This window comes from Nicotiana tabacum, chromosome 18 (assembly GCF_000715075.1).
Source record: "Nicotiana tabacum cultivar K326 chromosome 18, ASM71507v2, whole genome shotgun sequence".
Taxonomy (NCBI): domain Eukaryota; kingdom Viridiplantae; phylum Streptophyta; class Magnoliopsida; order Solanales; family Solanaceae; genus Nicotiana; species Nicotiana tabacum.
The window spans coordinates 115,983,554-116,009,813 of NC_134097.1; the positions used below are offsets into that span (position 1 = coordinate 115,983,554).

General features: G+C 37.3%; 1 protein-coding gene across 1 annotated transcript; it reads left to right on the plus strand.

Annotated features, from left to right (window-relative positions):
• Positions 1-940: 940 nt before the first annotated feature.
• LOC107786291 (mitochondrial fission protein ELM1) lies at positions 941-26,260 on the plus strand. Its single transcript, XM_016607745.2, has 10 exons — positions 941-1,468; positions 4,315-4,544; positions 10,063-10,159; positions 11,516-11,665; positions 11,785-11,911; positions 12,804-12,916; positions 13,005-13,068; positions 13,160-13,253; positions 13,349-13,457; positions 25,842-26,260. Exons 1-10 carry the CDS (start codon positions 1,277-1,279, stop codon positions 25,941-25,943), a joined length of 1,278 nt encoding a protein of 425 aa, XP_016463231.1. The 5' UTR covers positions 941-1,276; the 3' UTR covers positions 25,944-26,260.

Sequence of the window (26,260 nt, forward strand, 5' to 3'; positions counted from 1 at the left end):
ACAGGAGAGGTAGCCGACAGTGATAGAGATGCCGGAGATGGTGGTGAGACGAAGGTAATCGAGGTTGTTGAAATTGGCAACAGTCTTAGTAAAAGGTGGGTTTCGATCTACAACTAGGTATTCCGGCTTTGTCGATGCTGTTATGTTTGTGTTCATCTTCCCTATTAGCAGCTGCTCGTTTGGCCGGTCGCCGACGAAGGGATGCTAGGATGGTTTTTAATCCGAAAATGCAAGTGTCAGTAGTTGTATATGTTCATCTTTGCTATAATTGTGGGTGATTGATTAATACAGGTGTCAAAAAAAAGAGTGAATGAATGGATGATATGGCTATACAAAATATTGAATTAAATCTATGTCAGCAACAACTGAAGAATAACATGCACCATCACAAGTGTTTATTAGTAGTCATTTTTTCAAGTAAAGGTGTTCAAATGGAAAACCCAAGAGTTCATATATCGGCTTTACAAACTGATGCAAGTTTAAGTGGTCAGGAAGCCATTTCACCTATAAAATAAGTGCAATTAAGAATAACAATTCTTTGAAAGAAAATTATAGACACACTTTTCTAATTAAAGTAGGATCAATATTGCAAGGTCAGGCATATGTATAGTTTAATCGAAAAAGAATTCCATCATTAGATAATTTACCATTATATCCTTAAATTATACAAATATTTAAGGGCATAAAAGTCAATCAATATTTTAGGGATATTTAGTCGTTCAATATTTAGCATAAATTATTCGTACTTTTATAATAATAAAATATAGATAGATAGATAAACAGATAGATAAAGATATAGATAGGTATAGATAAATATTTGCCCTTAAAAAAAGTATAAATCACAACAAAAAAAAACATGTATAAGAATGGAAATTGCAAATTACATTTTGGGTATTGATGTCATTGATAATATATATTTTCCCAAAGAAAAGAAAAAGCATGTTGTTAGAAATTCCGCAATTGAGCACAAAAAGAAAAAAAAAAGAAGAAGAGGAAAACCTTGTCTTCCTCCCCACGCAGTCCTAAATAAACAATCATCAAAAAGAGAAAAGACGAAAGAAGAAGAAAGACAGAAAGGAAGGAGAAAAAATCAACCGCTTTGGCTTTGCGGTTGTCCAAAGCCATCCATCACAGGTTTATAGACAACTCCTATTTCCCTTCCGATCCTCAGCTCTTTCACTGAAGCCGCCATTCAATTCACACATAATTACACACCTACGTGCCGTATACACATACACAGAGTTTTAGGGTTTGATTGCTTATAGTTAGCTACAAAATGAAGCCAATACGGCTTCCAGAACCTCCTGCAAGTCCACGAAGAATGGGCGGTGTGCCGGATATATTCGAAGGCGGAGTACATGGCGTGATTAGACGAGCTGTTATCATCGGCACTGGTTTTCCTGCTTCTGAGAACCAAAGTATTGGCTTGGTTCAAGCTCTCGGCCTCTCCGACAAACACACTTTATATGTGAGTTCTTTTCCCCCTTTTTCTAATAGAATTTTTAATTTTGTAAGTTTTTTTGCCGTCATATTTGGGTTCAGTTGGCGGAAAGTATTCATGGTTACTCTAGATGGTGAAGATGCTGTCATTGTGGATCAGTAGTGGTTGTTTACATAGTGGATCGATAAAATTGCAGGAAACTCAAACTGTGTTAAATAGGAAAATACTTGTGTCATAGATGGAAATGTGCGTGAGTGATGTAACGAGTGTCTTCCTGACTCTTACATGGACCTAATGAAATTGAATTAAGAGTGCAGTCCGTAGTGTGTGGGTAGGCGCATGTCACGGTTTCGAACCCTGTCGCAGACAAAGCCTCGTCTTTAAGTGGAAAAGGGTGGAGTGGCGGACTCATTATCTGCTAAGTTATGAACCGTGCGCCGCTAGCCTCGTGGATTTCTCGGATGTTAAAAAGAGAATGATTTAGAGTTGCTGGACTATTATGTTATGTGCTTGCTGATAGATGGCAATTATTTTAGACATGGATGTGTTGTAGCACTAGGGGATTAAAAGTGGTAATGGACAAAATTATGAAATGTTTGGATGGTATCCAGTGCATAGAAATAGGTGTCTTAGGGAAATTTAAAGTTTAGGGTTGGCAAAGGTATATTCTGAAAGGTTTCTTTCAGAATTTATAGGGTAAAAGTCAAAATATGAAAAGATAGCGGGCATGGAATTGAAATATTGCATCTTGAGACTTCGGAGAGTGAGATTGTACTGACCGTGGTTAATATTTCCTTAACTGGTAAAAAGGTTGATAACTTTTTACTGCTTTGCCTATAGACTTTGTTTGGGGCTTAGGATCTTATTGCCTTTGTTTTTAAGTTACCATTTTCTTTCCAATCCTAGCACATAGAACTAGGACTAAAGGCCTGTTCACTTGTAACCTTTTTTGCTTACCCTTTTTTTTAAGAAAAGGAAAACAAAGCGGAAGTATTGACCAGCTCCCCCAACATGCGTTTTTATTTTCCCTACATGATTTGCTTCTTGGTTACTTAGCCATATATTTGATCCTTCTACGAAGTCTAGAAGCTCGTGCATTAGGTAACGATTTGTAGTATTTGCCTCATTTTCTTGTCAAACAGTGTTATTAAAGGCGAAAAGCGCAAAAAAGCTCTAAGATTTGTTGGGCTTTAAGCGCAAAGCGTAAATAAAGCGTGGGCTTTATGAAGAAAGGTGCAAATAGAGCAAAAATACAAATATGTATGTATAGTCCAAGACTAATAATTACAAGCATGAATAACAACTATATGGACAAATATATGAAATTTCCAAAATAACTGCAAATTCCTCTGATATCATGTGAGACTACAAACTCTTGTTGCACCAAAAAATGGATTTTTATTAGAATCAAATTACGATAAAGTGTAATAGCAATTGTTTAGTGTTTCCATTGGCAAGGAAAAATATGCCTTAGAGCAATGTTATCAAAGGTGCGCTTAAGCCCTGAAGCGAGGTTCAAAACATGTTGGGCGCTTTGCCTCGCTTTGTGGGTGCTTTAGTATCGCATCAAGGTCTAACGCATACTATTCCTTGCCAATGATTGTAATTATGAAAATGCGACACTAAACAATTAATATTTCACTTTATCGTATATTTTTCCAATTTCTTTGTCCATATATTTGTTATTCATGCTTATAATTATTAGTCTTGGTCTACATATACATATTTTTACTTTTTTTCCAGTTGCGTCTTTTTTCATTAAAGCCCACGCTTTATTTGCGCTTAAAGCCCCACGGACCTTAGAGCTTTTTTGCGCTTTTCGCCTTTGATAACACTGACTTAGAGCCTTGATGACGACACTGAAGAGCCCGCTAAGCGAGGCGAAACTCTCAACATGTTTTGTGCGTGGCTTCAGGGCTTAAGCGAGCCTTTGACAACATTGTTGTCAAAAAATCAATTCAAAGGACACGAATTTAGCAACATACCAGGAAAACTAACTTTATGGGCCCCCTTTCTCTTCCAAAAACTTAAGTGGTTAACTGTTAGTTTTGAACGGATAGCTTTGTCAAATATAACCATAATAAATTCGTATACAAGAATGTGTCCATGAGGTTCTAGATATTGTATTTTATGAGTTTCATAGTAACTCAGATGAGATAAGATCCTTCATGGTTAACCAAAAAAGAAAAGGATAAAGAAAAAAGAAGGAAGTTTCCATGCTTTTGGCAAGTAATGCTTTCGATGCAATTCATGTAAACAGTGCACAATCTATAAGCTTAGGCACAAGATGTTAAAACAAGAAAGCACACAGAACCTTATCAACCATTTAGTAGTTGCATAAATATGTTGTGTTTTTTTTAAATCAAATCAAAGCTCAAAGATTTTTGGTGTTCATGTTGCTCTGACAAATGATGTCAGGAATTTGACTAGTGCTGTTTTGGAATCTATATTACTCTGAAGGATGCTTGTATGTAACGGTTTTTTTTTTCTCTGGTGTTCACATGCCCACCAAATGAGGGGTGGGGGTGGGGTGGGGTGGGGGGACTTTTTAATGCCATTTTTCAGTGTATTGCTTTCAACCTGATCTTAATTGATTGGTAAAAGTTTCTACTGAACCAGAGGCCTGTCTTGGTTAAAAAATTTGCATGAAAAGGGTGAATGAAACTGTTGAAGTTTCTAGTGAACTGGCTGATATTAGAAATTTCTTATGATTTTTTATTCAAACAGCTTTTTTAATTATTAACTTACAAAGTGATACAAAAAGGTAAGGAGTGGGTGATAAGCTTGAAAGACCTGTATTTATTTGGGGAAATTGTAATTATCGATCAAACCTTGTTTCTCGAAATCATTGTTGATGCTATCTGTACATGCAGCGGGTTACAAGACCAAGAGGAGGAGTCAATGAGTGGCTACACTGGCTTCCTGTATCTCTTCACAAAAGGTTGTATTACATCATAAGCCAGATATGTAGGCTTCTATTGAGAAGTAGGGCTAGAAAACTTGGACCTTTCCCTTGGGAAAATGGTGGCAATGCAGGCTTATCATCTATTTTGGAAGCTGATGTGAAGAGTATAGTTAGAATGGCTCGCGAGACATTTGAGAAGTAAGTACCTATTCAATTCCAGACTTCATCAGTCTTTGATGATTCATGTGATTCGTTTGGTTCCTGTTGCATCTTATGATAATTGTTTAATTGTGGTAGTAAATTTCTTTGTTCGAACTCATAATAGATATGCACAACAAAGCATGCTTGTAGTATTGGTTTTGTTTGTTGGAGCTAGTACATTTGTACAAAAATAGGTAATTTCTAGTTATTGAATTGTTATGCACAGTTGATTGGTCACGTTCTTGAGCATGTATAATATCATAAGGTGCAGCTGATTCTTTATTAGTAAAGAATCTCATGAATTATTTGAGTTTTAGTCAATAAAAGTTAATTAAGTTTTTCAGCTGTTTAGTGATAAAGCTTTCCCCTTTCAACCAAGAGGTTGGAGTTTAAGTTACTTAGGGAGAAAAATGGAGGAAAAAATACTATTGGCAATTGAGGAGGGTGCGTGGGGCTGTCACGGGGTTGGAATTTACCAAAAAATCAATTGATCAACTAATTCCCTAGCTTAAGCTCGTTCTGATGGCTGTATGAATCCTCTATTTTTGTTCAGTTCTATTCGGGACCATTTCATTCTAACATAATCTGTCTCTTAAGAGTTAAGAGAATTAGAAGTTTTCTGAAATTAGAGATTCTGTCAATCTCAGACTTAATTCTTATGACGACACAATTTCTTGTCAGACTAAAAAGTCTCTTGGCAAACATTGGACCTTGTAAATAACAACAACTAAAGTTTAGTTTCAATTATTTGGTGTCTTCTATGGATCCTTCATTTCCATTGCATTCTGTTGTTAGTTATGTCCACACGGATGCTGGGAGTTAGCTTGTTGGGACAATTTCCTTCTATGTGATCTAGATGATACCTAGTCCCCTTTTGGCACTTTCAATTATTGTAGTGTCACACTTACTGGTTGGTGCCATGTGAAGGTCTATGTGGAATATGAGGAAGTTATCTAATGCGGTTTTCTTTCGTTATGTGTCCTACTTACATCCGCTGCCAGCCTGCCAGTAGTACTAGGCTTAGCTAATTTTGTATTACTGTACATACATCTTAACATCACATTTTCGGACACTAATTTTATGACATGTTGGGACATAGCTTTCCAACATTTTCTTATATAGGAGTCTAGTCGGGTGAAGTACACAAATAGCCCTCAAAGTGGATGGTCTTGAATTTTTGTCCCCGCCTGCACTATGTGCAGAACTTCAAGTTTAACTAGAGTTGCCCCTCACTTTCCCCACGGGCAAAACTTTTAAGCTGCCCATGAGGCAAGCAGGGGTCAAAAGTTAAAGACCACCCATAAAAGTGTCATATTTCTGCAATTTTTTGAGTCTAGTCTGCTATATGTAAGGTAAATTTAGAATATGTGAAATAAGAGAAGTTATTAAATAAGGAAATTGCTTAAGTAATTAGGGGTCGTTTGGTAGGATGCATTAGATAAGCTAATGCATGCATTAACTTTGTGTATTAATAATACAGTGTTTGGTAGACATTTTGAACCTATGCATTAGTTATTATCCTATGCATAACTAATGCATAGAAAACAATGGTATTAGCAATGCAATGGGTTTTAATGCATGCATTAGCTTAGTTAAAGACAAAATTGTCCTTCAAAATTTATGCTTGATTAAAATATGCTAGTTAGTATATTAATGCAAGTTCAAAATAATCCAAATAGTGAGAAATTCCCTAGTAAATAAATAAATACTTAGCATATTTCCTTTTTTATAAATAAATATTTAATTTTATTTTACAATATAGGTAGACAAATAAAATAATTTTTTTAAAACTTTTTCATATAAAACATTTCTCAACATATGTTTCTTTAAAAAGTTAGAGTGTGGACTAGTTTTGAGGGCATTTTTGTAAACAAACAATTCTTTTAGAAATTGTACAATGCTTTAATACATCAAACCAAACAATGGATAAGAAATATGTCAGCATAACTAATACCAGCATAACTAATGCAAGCATAACTAATACCAGCATTACTAATACACCCTATTCAGCATTATTCTTATGCACCCTACCAAACGACCCCTTAGAGATTTCACTCAAGCTCACTCACGTGTCCATCCAACAAGCAACTCTCAAGTGCTTCAAGAATCTGGAATTGTTTAATATATAGCTACATTAACTTTCTTGTCTTTCAACACACCCCTCAAACTCAAGTGGTGAAGCGCGACTTGAGTTTGTACTTAAAAATTGGAAAGCCAAGTCAAGTATCCGAAAATGCTACTGTTTGATGATATGTCACTGATAATTGAACAATGATTTGACCGCTTACTAGGTAATGTGGTGGCTGCTTGCTAATATGACATTAACATGTCTTTGGACAACGACATACTACTGACGACATAAAGATGTGTTGTTGGATGACGTGAATCCACGAGGAAGAGGAGAAGACCTTTTCTTTTGTGGGAACATTGGGTAGAAATTAAATAATTGAAGGAGGAACTCAATACATGAAATCGCATCCTATAAAGAAAAAGAGGAGGAGACGATCTTTTCAGGAAAGTGATCGGAAACTTTACTTTCAGAGTTGGAACACAATACCCGACTTCTGTACCATAAAGAAAAAAAAAGGAGAAAAAGAGTCTCTTGAAGAAATAAAAATAAAACAAGACTTATAAGTTTATGAAAAGAAGGAAAACTCTGGCGGCACGCTGGCACATGCGGGTAGACTAAGCTACTTTACCAAGATTTTAGAGGTTTTGATACCATGTTTTTCAAAAAAGGAAAAAGAGCTTTTGTTGAATTGATTGTAGACAATATACAAGACGACTCCATTTTTTTTAATGTTGAATATTCAAAACGACTCCTTGTATAGTAGTTTAAGGTATTATGTATAAGGTAAATCTAGACTGCATGAAATCAGAGAAGTTACCTATATATTGAGTTTTTCGAATAACAAATTTAGGGAGAATATTATGTACTATTAACGTAAAAACGAAAATATCTAAATGCATAAATCTCTTGACTTACGCATCCAAAGGTGTGGCTTTGCCGTTAATGAAGTGGGTGGAAACCTTGGAGACTAGGGTTCAATCCTAGTAAAAATAAACACATTAGGTAATTTCTTCCTATTTGCCTAAGCCTTGGTGTGCAAATTTACCCGATACATGTGATGGTGGGAGATTGCAAGTATCCGGTGGAATAGTCGAGATACGCGCAAGATGGCTCAGACATCACCCTTATTAAAAGAAAAAAAATGTCTTGTCTTTCAACAACTCCCATATAACATTGTTGGTTTCGTACCATTTTATAGAACATGTCCTCTTTTTGGGTAAATATCTTACTATCACATAGTCTATCGGAAACAGACTCTCTACGTCTGCTCTCTACCTCCACATGGTAGGGTAAGTAAAGTCTGCGTACATATTACCCTCCCCAGACCCCGCACTACGGGAATATTATGTTGTTGTATCTTACTATCACATAGCAGTCCCATAGCAGTCTTCCATTTTCAACCAGCTTCCTTTTCCATTTAATGTGTTACATGTTCATTTATCATGTGATTCTCCTAAAAGACTTAGATATGTGAGTTGTCTGCATCCATGATTCCATCTAACATCACTTCTACTTTATTCTTCTTACTGGGTTAAAGTTGCGGTGCATGTATTTTGTCTAATTTCTACTTATTCTTGAACCCTTTTTTTTCTGGAGTGTTTTCCCATTGCCTCTGATTTCTATTAACTCTCATGCTAGTTTCATCAATTAACACAAGCATCATCTTCTTATTCATAACTTGGATTAACAAATATGGGCTAGAAATAGATCTCTGGTGTAAATTAACAGTTATGGGAAGCTTCTCTGTATTTCCTTCCATTGTTCTCACACTTGTAATCATGCTCATTCATACATATCCTTTATGACATTATTCCTTAATATTCGTTAATATATGTAATAGGATTCTTCTGCAAGCATTTTACTACATTTTCTTTAAATATCTCCTGCCACTACCTTACGCATATAATTATTTCATTGTTGAGGAGCGAATAACTGCTGTTAGAAAAAGTTGAGAACTCCTAACAGGTTTTAGTCTTAACTTATTGTTTAAATAAAAACTTGGGCATAACCAAATAAAAACGACTAAGGTACTCATAGTTCAGCCATTCTTGAACTGCAATATGAAGGCAATTTCGGGACAATTTTGTGATAATGATAGTCTTTTTTTATGGTTAAATAATACATTTTATAAATATTTCCACTAAGCCAGTGCAACAGGCCTAATTACAGGTTGTGCAAATCAGCTATTGCATCTAAAATATCATCAAATGATAGTCTTATAAAAAAGGATAATACTTTTGATTTTGAACTGCGCAAAGAGATGGCTATATAATTGAAGTTCTTTTATTATGGTTTACCCACTAGTTAAATCAGTCAATGAACTATGCCTCAAACACAAACAAGTTAGGGTCAACAGTATGAATCCTCTATATATTATATGCTCTAGATGGGCTAATTTTATTCCAACATTGGTAAGTAATTTGTCATTCAGGGCAAATTGGACGTTCTAAAAGAATACACTCATACCTACCAGACTTAGTGTAAGTGTAACAACAATTAAGCCTTCGCGTGAGTTTAAATCTACCCTGTTCTTTTTAGCACCTTCAATCACCGTAATATTTTTGTTACCATTATCAAAAAAAATCACCATAATATTTCACCCGCTAACTGGTCCAATTCAAGGTATGTTGAATCATTTCGGGTAACCATCTCTGTCTTACTTCTTATATTAAATCTGTTAATTTTAAAAGTGTTTCTCCATAGTTCCAGCTTTGGTTATCTCCCTTGCTAGTTTGATCAATTAACACAATATCATCTACCAATAGCATGCACAGTGAAACCTTATATGGCATGTATTTGGTTAGCTCATCTATAATTAGGGTGCACTAGGATTAAAGGGATATCCTCACAGTAATGGGAAGCTTCTGTCTATCTCTTTCCGCTATTTTTACACTTGTGATATTTTATGCTATTTATATAAGACCTTAAAACATTAAAAACTTTGTAGATGTTCCAGATTTTGTTGGATATGCCGAATTCCAACAAAGGGCTCACATGGGACCATTTTGGTAGTTAAAAGGTTTAGTTGAGTCTAAAACTAATTGAAGGTATGTCAGACTTATCAAAAGTTGAAGAGCTGCCAAATTAATTGCTGTTTCTAATCCTGTGGTTTTCTCTCATGAAGAGAAGAGGAGGTGAAGGCAATAACAACTGTAGGAATTGAGTCAGAAGGCAAATTGCCAAACCAGAACTTTCATTCTTAATTAGCTTGCTTCAGCTTTGTCATAATTGCTCAAAGCCTTTCGGAATGCTTTCCAATAGGATAAGCAGATGACCTAGAGTAGGGTTTCTTCCTCTAAAGCAATTTATTTTTGGTTATGATGTCATTTTGATACTCTTTTTTTTATTTGAAAATGACCTTCACTTTTTGTAACCCGAAAAATAATTTTTGTGCCCTTTCTACTCGGTGAAGTAATGATGAGCTTACATATTGCTCCTTTTCAGGGATGGTCCATTGCTGGTGGTTGCATCTGGAAGAGATACGATCTCAATAACTAGCTCCATTAAAAGATTGGCATCTGATAATGTTTTCGTTGTCCAGGTATGAAACCTGATGCTCCCGCTGTGGAACATGTTTTTTCTTCTGCAGATCGTTGTAGTTGAAAGTCCATTTCACCTCTTCACATTTTTATCTTTTCCCCATTTTTTTTTAAAAAAATATATTTTTTGGTGGTGAGATTGGTGGCTGGACAATATCTCAAATGACATTTCAGTGGCAATGATGAAATAACTGGAGAGTTTTTAGTACCACTAGAGATATTTGGTAACACACCTGCAATAATTCTAAGTCCCTGTTATGGAGGTGACCAGCATTTTTGGGAAGAAGGCATTTGTTTTAACAACAGACAGCTGGAATCCTATGAACTGCTTGTATCTAGAGGGACTAAGGACATATCAGTTTTGTTCAAATAGGGTTGGTTGAAGCATCTTAATTAATAGCCTAACTATGAATGACTTAAAGGTTTACCGAACTAGGTCTAAATTATCTTGAAGATCTGCAGTGTAACCCTGGATGGTTAAAAGACAAGGTTACAAGAAACAAATTTATGTTTCTTAACACAGTTGAAACCCATGATCTCTTTCTTTGTAATTGCCTGTTTATTTCTTTACTTGTTTGATTTTAGTGCCCACTGAAATCCTCTTTTTGCTGTCTAATATAAAAATAGTTTCTATCGCGCCACCCTTCTTCCCTAAAAGTTGTTTAATTCTTGCTTTTGGACAACTTATTTATCTATGAACTTTCATCTACCGGGGGGTTGTGGGGTGAAGAATTTGATGACAAGTAGATCATGCTTCATGCTCTATAACAACATCCATTTCTTTTAGTATGCATATATTCAGATGAGAAATATGCGATTTAGTCTTGCGAGTTCTTTTTATTTTTTTATTTGATAAGTTAGTTTAGTCCTGTAGTTTCTTACTGGTTGCCTATTAGAGACTAAATTTTTGAGAAATCCTTTTGGCTTATTAAGTAAATTTGTATAGCTGCCTTGTTTCTTTTCAAGTGACTGATACTTTAGGAGTGATAGATATACTCCTGATAAGGATAATCGTAGTTGATGTTAGCTATAGACTATAGAGGAACCAAAATGGCGAAGAAGAAATTAGGCTGCAAGTCCATTAAAACTCCTCTTACTGAATGTGCACAAGTCACTGACTAGAGACTTCTGAAGCATTTGTGTCCAGATCTTTTCAACAAAGTACTGGTTGACTCATGAAGGATTCCTCAATTTTAGGATCTGCTAATGATAGCTGCTGTCTTCCTGTTTAGCTTGCAAAGAAAGCTGTTAATACATATTTGGCCAATAAATCATTTATTCTTTTGTAAAGTCTTGAATAATTTTGGGTTTGGAGAAGAAAATCTCATTTATTTGCCTCTGCTGCATTTCAACTTCAGATTCAGCATCCAAGGTCCCGTTTGGATAGATTCGACTTGGTAATCACGCCCAAGCATGACTATTATCCTTTAACTCCTCAAGGAAAGGAACAAGTTCCTCGTTTTCTGCACAAGTGGATAACACCCCATGAACCACCTGATAAGCATGTTGTAGGTATCCTCAACATTTATATAAAGTTTTAGCATGCAATATGTAGTATATTTCTGAGTTGAGAGCTGTTGTATCTAAACTGGTTCATTTCTGGGCTGTGCCTGTGTTTTCTGTAAAGGTACTTACAGTAGGAGCTCTACATCAAGTTGATTTTAGTGCACTTAGAGCTGCAGCTATCGCCTGGCATGAAGAGTTTGCACCTTTGCCAAAGCCGTTACTGGTGGTCAACATTGGAGGCCCTACAAGTACGATATTTCTTCAGTCCAAATCACTTATTTCCATCCATTGCAAAATTAAATTTCGTAACTTCTTTGTGTTAAAGAAGGGAAAGTATGAAAAGACAAGGCTGAGATCACATGAGATATGGTATTACAGCATATGAAAAATGGCATGAGATGTGGATAGGAATGTATGATGTAGAATTTTGAAGTATTTAATGGTTATGCTGATGGACGCGAAATTTGTAATGTAGAAAGAATTTAGTAGAAACTGGTCCCTCTGCTATTGTGTGTAGTTCCATATGAATCTTAGGCTACAGCATTAGCTGTAGTGGAGTCAATCATCTAACTTGAGTGGGTAAGAACAACTGAATGAGATCATTGAAAAGAAAACTTCTTCTATGTCAAGGATCCAAGTTTTCTAATGTAGATTTAGTGCTTTTTAATTCTTGCTGCTCAACATCTGCTTGAGTGGACTTTTAATCTTTATGCATGGATATTGCTTGGTTCCTAGTTTTAGGATACTTGTAACCAAGTTTTGTGCTTTTATATTGTTGCTGCTCAACATCTGCTAGAGTGGACTGTTCTTTATCTTCATAACTATAACTGGGTTTCATATTGCTTGGTTCGCTATTGTATGTTCCAATCTTTACTAAATGATTGTCGTTCCTTTTCAATTGGCTAATATCTGTATAGATTAATCATCTTTATTTCATGTGTTGCATGTTATTCGTCGACCTCCCGCAAAAAAATCTTGTTTTTGTACCTTCAGTAATTAAATGCCTCGGAAAACTAAGACATGTATGGGAATTCATGAAATTTCATCAGCACTGTCGAGTATGATTTATTTTGTTCTTTGTCTACCTTCACCGCTACGTTCCTGTGTATACAACTTATATCCTTCCTGGATTATTATTAGGATACTGCAGGTATGGGTCAGACCTTGTTAAGCAATTAACAGCCTCCCTTCACAATGTTCTTGCGAGCTGCGGGACCATAAGAATATCGTTCTCCAGAAGGACACCAGCGAAGGTACTTTTTACAGATTGTATTTCAAATTATAACAAGTGGCAACATGTTTACTGCGTCTGATGCTCTGAGCCTTGTTGACTTCTTGTAGCATTCCTATATCGTGGTCAAAGAGCTTGGTGTGGATCCAAAAGTATACATTTGGAATGGTGAAGGTGATTCAAGACAGAATTTTTCTGATTAGTTTGTGTAATTATAGGTTTATTTGAAGGATAATCTAATGGACATATTTTCTTATATCTTCAGAGCCAAATCCACACATGGGGCATCTGGCTTGGGCGGATGCTTTTGTCATCACAGCAGATTCAGTTAGCATGTTGAGTGAGGCTTGCAGTACTGGGTATGCCTGAATCAGCTCAGCAGTTGTTTATGATCTAGTATTTCTGTACATGTTTTTCCTTAAAAATTTATTGTGATTCATACTTTATTTCCCAGGAAGCCTGTGTATGTAGTTGGAGCTGAACGCTGTACGTGGAAGCTCACAGATTTCCACAAGACACTCAGAGAGAGGGGACTGACTAGGCCATTTACAGGACTTGAGGATGTAAGAATCCCTTACTCTTTTCCTTCTTTACAGCTAAAATTGGGCAAGCTATAGCTTGGAAATTCGGTGTGTATGTCTTTATGATCTAACCTGGTGGTTCTCACACACAGTAGTTGATTACTGTGATGAGATTCTGCCATGCAGAAAGGGAAGATTGTTCTTCAAAACAAGCATGCCTAGACAATTCTAGGTGCTTGTGTGTCCAAACTTTTCTGTTCTTGTCAGTACGATAACTTGGGCTTCACCAGTTGGTGGTTAATTTAGAACGTGATTGGTGTGTTTATTCTTCTGTGCTTACGTGACATTGTTTCTTTGAGTGAGAAATAATGATAAGTCGCCTGAATAGTGTGTTTTGAAAGTGAGCTTTACTGGAAGACATCTGGATTGCTTATGCTGGAACTGTTCTTTATATGGATCCCAGTTGTCTTCTTTGTTTATTTTCTTCATCTAGAATTTGGTATGAAATGATTAGGAAAAAAACGAAATAGTGAAATTATTAATAACTGGATGCAACTACTCTCTACCTTCTCAAGGTAGGAGTAAGGTTTGCGTATACACTATCCTCCCAGACCCCACATGTGGAATTACATTGGGTTTATTGTTTCTGTTGTTGTTGTTGTTGTAAAAGGCGTTTTCGGGGTGAGGCGCATCAAAAATGCCCCGAGGCGATGGTGTGGGGCGAAATTCTCAAGAGGCGTATGCCCAACAATTCGGGGCGTATGCCCAACAATTCGGGGCGTACGCCCAGGCATTCGCCGGCGTTTGAGGCGCGTTTTTATAGTGAGGCGTAAGCCCCATAGACTTTTTCAAATTAAAATAAAATTTGTTGAATAAGTCCTTCATATAATACCCAAATTCTCAAAAGTGAGCTTGTAATTACTCAAAAGTTTTAAAAAGGAACTGAAATGTATTAAATTTAAAAGTCAAGACCTTTTTTATTGATCGAAGCTCTAATTTATGGTCTTTCCGAATTTTAATCTTGTCCGCTAGTCTGCTAATATCTCCCAAAAGCAACGAATATTCATTTTTTTTTACAAATACAAAGAGAACTTCATTTTCCTTCATAGCAGCAAGTTCAAAGTTCAAATTGCAGATTAGTCCTCCTTTTTGTTCCTCCATGTAGAAAATTTTATTCTTTTCAACTCAAGTTACTTGTGCTTTTAAGTAGCGTATAATAGACTAGTTTTTTGTGGGGATGAAGCAAATATATATATATATATATATATATATATAATTTTTTTATTTTACATATTTATAGTTTTCTTCAATTTTTATGCAATTTTACATGTTTATAAATATTTACTGTAATTATATTATTTTATAAAATATTAAAAATTAAATACCTATGGGGCTTACGCCTCGCTGAGGCATATGTAAAATGTCTCGCCTTACGCCCACGCCTTTTAAAACACTGATGATATATAACTAATTGAGTAAAATAGCGTTAATCATTAGGCATGGTATTGTTATATATGACTAGATAATGTAAATAAAAGCAATTTAATTGCTGAGAAATTGTTTTTTAAAAAAACTTGTCTATTTGAAAAGAAAAAAACACCAAGTTGTGAAAGCAAATGGAAATTAAGTTGAAGTACTAATATATTGTAGACATCAAAGTAGCTCTAAAATTAAATTGGTACCATTGTAAAATGTTTAAACGGAGAATCATATCCAGTGCAGATTTATATAGCCAACACCAACTTGTTTGAAACTCAAGCGTAGTTGTTGTAACCAATGTAAAGTGTTGAATGTAACAAATGATGTACATGCAATCTTTTTAAGCATCAGCTGAACTAATCATTGTATAAGCAATAAAAAGTTAGCTATGAATAGAACATGTAGTATGTTAGATTTCATTGATTCCCTGCAAGCATAGGTTTGACACTGCATAATTCTTTCCTTTTTTTGTGTGCAAGGTCTCCTGACACTTGTAGAGACTTAGCACGAGCTTGGTGCTTGGCAATTCTCCTTTTCAATTTGCAAGCTACTTACATTCTTTTAAAAAAAAAGTTAACTTTGAATAGGCACTAATAAAATTGGTAATAAATGTGTTTCAAAAAATTTCCATTCATTTAAACAAATAATTAAAAAAGTCAGCTTCATAATTATAATTATTTTGAGTGAACAGTAGACAGTAAATTAATTCAAAGCCTTGGTTGGTTGGACAAGGAGAGTTAGGCCTCATTTGTTTTTATTAAGATTAAGATGTCTGAATCTGAATACATATCTGAATATTAATGTGTGTATTAAGATTAAAACATCTGAATCTGAGTGATTATAGTGGTGGTTGTGGTGATTGGTGATTGTTGTGGTAATGACGGTTGGTTGTGATGGTTGAAAATGATGGTTGGTGGTAGTGACAACTGGTGTTTGGCAAGCATAGGTTTGACACTACATAATTCCTTCCTTTTTTTTTTTGTGTGGAAGGTCTCCTAATACTTGTAGAGACTTAGCACGAGCTTGTGCTAGGCAATTCTCCTTTTCAATTTACAAGCTACTTACATTCTTTTAAAAAAAGTTAACTATGAATAAGCACTAATAAAATTGGTAATAAATGTGTTTCAAAAAATTTCCATTCATTTAAACAAATAATTTAAAAAGTCAGCTTCATGATTATAATTATTTTGAGTGAACAAAAGAAAGTAAATTAATTCAGGGCCTTGGTTGGTTGGACAAGGAGAGTTAGGCCCCATTTGTTTTTATTAAGATTAAGACATCTGATTCTGAATACATATCTGAATATTAATATGCGTATTAAGATTAAAATGTCTGAATCTGAATACACATCTGAATATTAAGATGTTATATTAAGATCTGAATACTAAATAATTAAGACTGTTTGTTTTCTCTACATCTGTTTGTGTAAAACTTGTCTTGATTTTAAAATTAATAAGTATAAATTCAAATTAAATAGTACTAATTAATCTAATATTATATTAATAAAATATTTTTTAAAATTATATGGTGGTTGGTGGTGATGATAGCTAGCAATGATAATTGTGGGTGTGGAGTGGGTAGTGATTGGTGGTGGTGTTGGTTGATAGTCGTGATTATGGGCAAATGGTGGATGATAGTAATAATTATCGGTGGTTGTGACTGATAACAATGATGAGTGATTATAGTGGTGGTTGTGGTGATTGGTGATTGTTGTGGTAATGGTGGTTGGTGGTAGTGACAACTGGTGTTTGTGCTTCGCACTGGTGGTAGTTATGGTTGAGGATGGTGGTAATGGGTGGTGGGTAATGGTTGATGGTAGTCTATAATGGTGGGGGAAGCGATAGCAGTGGTGATGATGATTAGTGGTGGAAGTGTAGGAGTAATATATATCATTTTTATATAAATTCTTGAATGTATAACATCTTAATGATATTAAGACTACGTTATATATCTTAATGGTTAAGATCTATTCAGACCTATTAAGTGGTTGTAAAATTAAAAAACAAACCGACTTCATGGTTAAGATCTGAATAATTAAGATTCAGATCTAAAAAATAAACGCACTTAATAACTGAGATCTGAGTGATTAAGATTGAAACCTCCATTAAATGCAAACAAATGAGGCCTTAATCTCCTATAGAATTCAGCATAGAGCCATAGAAATTATTTAGACCTCTCTTTTATAATAAAACTCAATAGATATCCTCTTTGGTTTAAGAAATATCTGATCTCTCTCTTGTGGCATTAAAGAGAGAGAGAGATTTAGGGGTGAGTGGGGGGATGAGGATGGAGAAACAGGGCTAGGTGGGGAGTGGCTGGGTGAAGTTTGCATGAAGGAGGTGCTTGGAACTTTCCCCTCCTTTTTGTTATTTATTTATTGAGCTTTGTGGTTTTATAATATTAGAACTGTAAGGAAGCAGTCGGAATAATGGGGTAGGGAGGAGGAGGTTAATCTAATGAAACATTATACTGGTGGGGAGCTCATTGATATTTATCAAATCAGAAGGCATATTCAGTTTTTAAACTAGAGGGCGGCGTTAAGTAATTGATCCAATAGTTAAAACCGTTGAGTGTTAAGAATTGTACAGGAATAACACTACTCTATAAAAAAATATAAAACTACATCAAATATAATTAGGATGAAAGCAATCATTTAGTGAGACAAGAGATCATATTAAGTACCTTTTTTAATTTTAAATGGCTCAATGAATAAAAAGTGACTTAACAACTTCACCGTCTTTTTATTTTTGTTTATTTAAAGCTTAAGTCGGAAAAAGAGAACATGTGTAAATGCTGCTAAGAAGAAAAGAAACATGAACAGGCCCCGGGAACTTGGAGTGTGAGGTGATTGCTGGTGTGGGCCAGGTGAGGGAAAAGGAAAGGAATATTGGTTGGAGGTGGTTGTTGGTGTGAAAATTAATTTCTCTTATCAGAAGGTTGCTACTATTCATGAATGCAAAGAGTTGAGAAGGGGAAATCCTTGAGTTGTTTTTGGGATGTCCAGAGACCTGGAAGTTTTACTCTGAAAACGAGACATGAAAATTAGTGCAGGAAGATATGAGATGTGACTCAGTTTTTCACTTTTTGGCATCCTTGCTGAATTATTCAGTCCTCAACCGATAATGGCTCCTAAATTTGACAAAGGATTTTCTGTCCTCTGGTTTTATTATGCAATAATAATGGATACTTTAGGGTGTTTAGACATTCTTTCTTCGTAAGTTGCACGATGGTTGGTAGATATACTGTTGTCCGTTGTGCTGCAATCAGTTGGTAGTCTGAAAGAGTGCTGGGCCTTGTAGTTCAATGAGGAGGTTCCAGTTTCCAAAATTTGCTCCCTGATGACTTCTCTTAGTCGAGAATGGTTAGGTCACATCCAGGGACCTGCCAAATACCTATCATCCCGACTGAGAACCTCATGACCCAACATAGGCTCTTGGTCATGGACCTTGAGATCACGAAGAAGAGGAGGAAAAGGGCTATGTATGGTCAACCTAAGATCAAGTGGGGAGCCTTGGCTGAGGACAAAGCTCAGTAGTTGGGGGTTAAGTTGCTGGCTATGAGGCTTGGAGGAGTAGTGGGGAAGCGAGTGGTATGTGGAACATGACCTCGAATTGCATTAGGGCAGCTGGTAGAGAGGTATCAGGGGTTTCGAAAGGTTATTCTGGTGGTCACAAAAGGGACCGGTGGTGGAATGGAGAGGTCCAAGGAAAATTGAAAACCAAGAAAACGGTGTATTTGAAGCTACGAATAAAGAGTGGTATATGATGGCTAAGAAGGAGGCGAAGTGGTTACGATGGCTAAGACCGCAGCATTCGTTGTTTGTATGAAGAACTTCGGAGCAGGGGGGGGGAGAAGCTGTTCTGGTTAGCTAAGGTGAGAGGAAGGAGGCTCGTGACCCGGACCAAGTAAAGTGCATCAAGGACGAAGATAACAAAGTTTTGTTGGATGGGGCACATATTCGTCGGAGATAACTGTGAGAAATATGACACGAGAAAATTATATTATTGATGTGTTGGCAATGATACAATGAATCCTATATATATAATACGTGTTCTACTCCTACTATATATAGGATTAGGGTTATTTACATGTAACTATTTAACTATCAAACTAAAACTCCTGCTCAAGCCGGTGCATATAAATCATATGTACCGAGATTGTTACATATATAACTAATAAGAGGACTAGTGAGGGACTTGGTGAAAATATCAGCAACCTGATCATTCAGCTTCACAAATTTTGTAGCAATATCTCCTAAGAGTATCTTTTCTCTGACGAAGTGACAATCAATCTCAATGTGTTTAGTCCTCTCATGGAACACTGGATTTGATGCAAAATGAAGGGCAGTTTGATTATCGTATACAAGTTCCATCTGGCTGATTTCACCAGATTTCAACTCCTTGAGCAATTGTTTTATCCAAATTAGCTCACATGTTGCCATAGCCATTGCTCGATATTCTGCTTCTGCACTAGATCGAGCAACTACATTCTTTTTCTTACTCTTCCAAGATACCAAATTGCCTCTTACTAAAACACAATAACCAGACGTAGAACGTCTATCAAAAGGTGATCCTGCCCAATCAGCATCTGAGTATCCAACGATCTGCTCATGGCCTCGATCCTCAAACAATAACCCTTTGCCTGGAGCCGATTTTATATACCGAAGAATGCGAACAACTGCATCCCAATGACTATCACAGGGAGAATCCATAAATTGACTTACAACGCTCACAAGAAAGGAAATGCCAGGCCTAGTTACCGTGAGATAATTTAATTTACCAACTAGCCCCTATATCTTGCAGGATCGCTAAGTGGCTCCCCCTGTCATGGTAGAAGTTTAGAATTTGGATCCATCAGAGTGTCAATTGGTCTACAACCTGTCATTCTTGTCTTGTCTCCTCAAGAATGTCTAAGGCATACTTTCGTTGTGAGATCACAATACTTGAGCTAGACTGAGCAACCTCAATATCTAGAAAATACTTTAGTCTACCCAGATCCTTAGTCTGAAAGTATTGAAAGAGATGTTGCTTCAATTTAGTAATACCATCATGATCGTTGCCAGTAATAACAATATAAATACAGAGACTTGAAGCAGAATGCCGATAAAACACAGAGTGATCGGCTTCACTACGAGTCATGCCAAACTCCTGGATAACTGTGTTGAACTTACCAAACCAGGCTCGAGGAGATTGCTTTAGGCCATAAAGTGACCGGCGCAAGCGACATACAAGGCCACGAGACTCCCCCTGAGCAACAAACCCAGGTGGTTGCTCCATATAAACTCCATCCTCAAGGTCACCGTGTAGAAAAGCATTCTTAATTTCTAGCTGATAGGCCAATGGCAAACAACAACCATGGATGGAAAAAGGCAGACTGATGCTATCTTAGCCACGAGAGAGAAGGTATCACTATAATCGAACCCAAATATCTGAGTATATCCCTTGGCAACAAGACGGGCATTAAGTCGATCAACCTTGCCATCCAGACCAACCTTGACTGCATACACCCAACGACAACCAACAATAGATTTACCTGAAGGAAGAGGAATGAGCTCCCAAGTACCACTCGTATGTAAAGCAGACATCTCGTCAATCATAGCATGTCGCCATCCTGGATGAGACAATGCTTCACCTGTAGACTTAAGGATGGAAACAGAGGACAAAGAAGATATAAAAGCATAATGGGGCGATGACAGGCGATGATAACTTAAACCGACATAATGGGGATTAGGATTAAGTGTGGTCTGTATACCTTTCTAAAGTGCAATCGGTGTACTAGGAAGAGACAAGTCTGCAGTAGGAGCAAGGTCAGGTGCAGGACGTGAATCAGCTGGGTCTGATGCTGGGCGCGGACGATGATGATAAGTCAAGAGTGGTGTTCCTGTGGCTGGGGATCTAAGAGGAGCCACACTAGACTCCTCAACGGTTGGACTGGGTAAGACTTCTGTGGCGGAAGGTGAAGGAGGAGCTATAGTAAACTTCTCAAAGGTCGGTATAGGTAAGACCTCAGATATATCAAGGTGGTCAGAAGAGGTAAAGAAAGGTTTAGACTCAAAAAATGTGACGTCAGCTGACATAAGGTACCTACGAAGATTAGGTGAGTAACAACAATATTCCTTCTGAACACGAGAATAACCAAGGAAGACACACTTGAGAGCACAAGGAGCTAACTTATCTTTCCTAGGAGCTAAGTTATGAACGAAAAAGTGCTCCCAAAAACCCGAAGGGAAAGAGAGTATAAGGGTGACTGGGAAACAATATTGAATACGGAACTTGATTCTGGATTGGATATGAAGGCATCCGATTAATCAAATAACAAGCTGTGAGAACTGCATCGCCCCAAAAACGCAACAGAACATGAGATTCAATGAGAAGTATGCGAGCAGTCTCAATGAGGTGCCTATTCTTTTTCTCTACAACCCCATTTTGCCGAAGGGTATAAGGACAAGAGGTCTGATGACTTGAGAAGTCATAAACTACCGAAATTGAGAGGATAAATATTCTAACATTATCACTACGAAAAGTGCGAATAGAAATACCAAATTAATTTTTGATTTCATCACAAAAATTCTGGAATATAGAAAACAACTCAGAGCGATTTTTCATTAAGAAAAGCCAAGTACATCTTGAATAATCATCAATGAAACTAACAAAATAACGAAATCCCAAGGTTGAACTGACTCTACTAGGACCCCATATATCAGAATGAACTAAAGAGAAAACAGACTCTGCATGACTCTCGGGTATGTTTTCGGAGCTGACACGACTCACAATCTACTGTAGATAAACTAGGCACTATCTTCTGAAGCTTGGACAAACTTGGATGTCCTAAACGTCTGTGAATTAGGTCTGGAGGATCTGTAAATAGACATGCCTTGGAGGGATTGAGTGAGTTAAAGGAAGTAATGGCCTTCTGATTCAAGTCCTGTGTCAATCGTTTGTCCCGTATTGCGGTCCTGCATAATAAAAGAATCATCAATAAATTATATACCACAAAGGAGGGCACGAGTCAAACGACTAACAGATTTAAGACTAAAAGGACAGTCAGGGACATAAAGAACAGAATCTAGAGTGACAACGGGTAGGGGATTAGCTTGTCCAACTCCTTTTGCTTTAGTTTGAAATCCATTGGCTAAAGTAACAGTGGGAAGAGTATGTGAATACACAATATTTGACAAAAATGATTTATTACCAGAGATATGATCAGAACCACCTGAGACCATGACCTATTGTCCAATAGTACTAGACTGGGAAACACAAGCAAAAGAATTACCATCAACAGAAGTATCAGTCTAAGCAACGGAGGCTACTTGTGGAGATGTTTGCTTACTTGCTCGGTACTGGAGGAACTCATTGTATTCCCCTTCAGATAAAGAAAATCCCTGGTTACATGTGATCTCGGTCTGAGCAACATTAGCATTTTCGGGTGGTCGACCATGTAAAGAATAACACACTTCAAGAGTGTGTCCAAGTTTATGACAATAAGAATATTTGGGTCTAGATCTTCCAAAACGACCTCCTTCTCGTCTATTCTCCATAGCTTGAGATACCCGATTTTTCAATTTCCGGGATGCGAGAACAGAGGAGTCAAGTGTCTGTGATGAGATCACTGAGTGACTTGGTGCTGCAGCAAGGCAAAGTAATCGAGAACAGTCGAACTAGCCAAAATCTGGTCATGTTCTGAATCAAAGTCATTAGGAAGTCCAGCGAGTGTAAGAACTAGAAACATCTTCTATCATTGCTCTTGTTGCTTTTCAATACTAGCCGAAACTGGCATCAGCTTCTCAAATTCTTCCATGACTGCTTGTACTTGTCCCAAGTAAGTAGACATATCCAATTCCTGTTTCTTCAAGTTTGTCATTTGCGATATCACATCATAGAAACGAGATATGTCATTAGTGTATAAAGTACGAGCCTTTTCCCAAATTAAATAACATGCTTGGAATAGGCAAAACAAAGGCATCAATTTGAAAGCAATAGATCGCCACAAGATACTACATAACTGAACATCGATCTTTTCCCATTGTGCTTTGGTCTTGTCATCTCCCTCACTAGCATGTTTAGTTAAGTGATCTTGAACACCTTGACCTTTACACCACAACTCAACAGACGAGGCCCAAGATAAATAATTGGAACTCCCAAGTAGGAGTTCAGAAGTAATCATCAAGACTGAATTTCCAACTCCACTATTTTTGGAGCTAAAAGCATCAAGTCTGAGAGATATGGTTGGATTAAAGAGAGGGCTAGCAAAATTATCAGCAAATAACAGAAGAAATCTGGATACTTTGCCGGAAAATATATTGTAGCTGTCGGAAAATTACTATAGTTGCCAGGAATTTTCAAAGTGCTCGGAATCAAAAAATAGAAGCACGGGTAGGCTCGGAATTACAAGTAGGTCCGACTGTTCTGAAGAAGGAATTTCAGAAAATGGCCGGAAAGGGCACGTGGAGCAGATCTCGCCGGATTTTTTTTTTCTCCAGGCGGCGCGTGAGAGGTTGTCTGCTGTTTGTTGGGGTTTGGTCGCCGAGGGTTGGGGGACCTTGTGGTGGTGTTGGTTTTTGCACAACACCGATGGAAATTAGTTTTTTTTCGAAAAACATCCCTAAAAGGTCGCCAGAATTGAAGCACGACGACTGTTTTGGGTGAGTTTTCTTTCCCGGATGTTTTCTCACTGCCGCTCTGTTACCATGTGAGAAATATGACACGGGAAAATTATATTATTGATGTGTTGACAATGATACAATGAGTCCTATCATGTTCTACTCCTACTACATATAGGATTAGGGTTATTTACATGTAACTATTTAACTACCAAACTAACAATAGCAAATTTACTTCCATAGACTCTTGAACAAAGAGGGGGACAAGAATATTGTGCTGGGGGATTCGGAACACTTCGAGAGTCATTGAGACTTTGGGTATTGTAGGCGTATTAAAGTTGAGTAGGTTGAAAGGGCTATGCGTACCATGAGCAGGGGTAGAGCGACTAGGCCAGACGAAATTCCGGTGGAATTTTGGAAAAGCGCGGGCAGGGTGCTCTTGAAGTGGCTCACTGGGTTATTTAATGTCATAGGATGAAGAAGATGCCCGAGGAGTGGAGGTGGAGTATGATGATCCCTTTGTACAAGAACAAGGGTGATATCCAAAATTTGTATTAACTATCGAGGTATCAAGCTGCTAAGCCATACTATGAAAGTCATGGAGAGGGTGGTGGAGCTGAGGGTGAGAAAGAGTGTGTCTATTTCCGAGACAGTTCGAATTTATACCAGGGCGTTCGACTCCGGAAGCCATTTACCTTGTTAAGAGATTGATGGAGCAGTATAGGGAGAGGAAGATGGACTTATATATGGTATTCATCGACTTAGAAAAGACTTGCAATAAAGTTTCGCGGGAGATTCTTTGGAGATGTTTGGAGGATAGGGGTGTACGTGTTGCGTACGTTAGGGCGATTAGGATATGTATGATGGAGCTAAGACCCAGGTGAGGACAGTGGGAGGGGACTCAAACCACTTTATAATTGTGATGGGATTGCACCAGGGGTCAACCCTCAACCCTTTTTTATTTGCCTTCGTGATGGATGCACTGATGTGCCACATTCAAGGGAAGGTGCCGTGGTGCATGTTATTTGCAGATGACATTGTACTGATTGACGAGATACGAGGCAGTTTTAATGCGAGGTTAGAGGTTTGTAGGCAGGCCTTGGAGTCCAGAGGTTTCAAGTTAAGCAAGACCAACACCGAATACTTGGAGTGCAAGTTCAGTGGTACGACTCATGAAGCGGACGGGGATGTGAGGTTGGATTCACATGTCATCCTTAAGAGAGGAAGTTTCAAGTACCTTAGGTCACTTATACAAGAGGATGGGGAGATTGACGAGGATGTCACATATCATATTGGCGCGGGGTGGATGAAATGGATGCCTGCTCCGGTATTTTGTGTAATAAGATGTCACCAAAACTTAAAGGTAAGTTCTACAGAGCGGTGGTTAGACCGATCAAGAGTTCACATGTCCAGAAGATGAATGTGGCAGAAATGAGTATGTTAAGATGGATGTGCAGGCATACTAGGATTGATAAAATTAGGAATGAAGTTATTCGGGATAAGGTGGACATAGCCCCCGTGGAGGACAAGATGCGGGAAGCAAGATTTAGATGGTTCGGACATATGAGAGGAGAGGCACAAATGCACCAATGAGGAGGTGTGAGATGTTGGCTTTGGAGGGCCTAGGGAGAAGTAGGGGTAGGCTGAAGGAGTGTTTGAGATGAGGTGATTAGACAAGACATGGCGATGCTCCAGCTTACCGAAGACATGACCCTTGATTGGAAGGTGTGAAGGCCAAGGATTAAGATAGAATGTTAGGTAGACAAGTGATTTCCTTGTTCATACTAGTAGTATTAGTACGTACTCTCGTATTTTATTGGTCTTAGGTTTCTATTATTACTTGTTTCTTCTTTCATTTCGGTTATCTTGCTATCTTGTGGTTAATAATGCTTTTTTTTTCATGGCTTCTCACTATTGTTTCGGGTCGTTTTTCTTTTTATTACTGTTGTGCTTATGTTTTACTGAACCGGGGGTCTATTGGAAACTTCTCTATTTCCACAAGGTAGCGGTAAGGTTTGTGTATATACTACCCTCCCCAAACCCTACTATGTGGGATTATATTGGGTATGTTGTTATTTGAGTATTTGCTTGTGGAAATTTATTATCATGAATTGCTTGTTTCTGAGTATTTGCTTGTGGAAATATGCCTAAACTGCTTTACTACTTCCCCATAAAGAAGTTTATTTACTTGCGGAAATATGCCTAAGGTGCTTTACTTCCCATGCGTTGATTATGGAGTTGAGAGGAAGCTTCTTGTCTGTGGACGACTATACTTGGCAATTCTATTTTCCCGTTAAGCCCTGACATTTTCCTGTCTTTTTTCTCTTTTTCTTTCCCAAAAAAACCAGATGTCAGAAAGTTGGAGTTACCCTCCGCTTAATGATACTGCTACAGCAGCTAGTCGTGTCAATGAAGCTCTTGCTGAAAGAGGATGGAAGATTAAAGCATAGAATCCCCTGGTGTATATGGTTGTTGTCACAGATTTTCTTTTCTTTTTTTATTTATGATGTGTTCAGAGCTCCGAGGTCATGTATTATGATTGATTTAAATCTTATAGGAGGAAAAATAAATAATTGTCAGATAAAATCAGAGGTGAACAATGAGGCTCGTATTCTTTTACCCATTGAGGGTTTTTGGCACATATTGACAAAATAAATGTCAATCTTTATATGTAAAGCAGAAGCATTGGATGGCTTGGAGGAGCGTCTTATTTCACGATTTGCTTTCCTCAAGTCATAAAAGATCAAAATTTAACAAGTTCAAATCT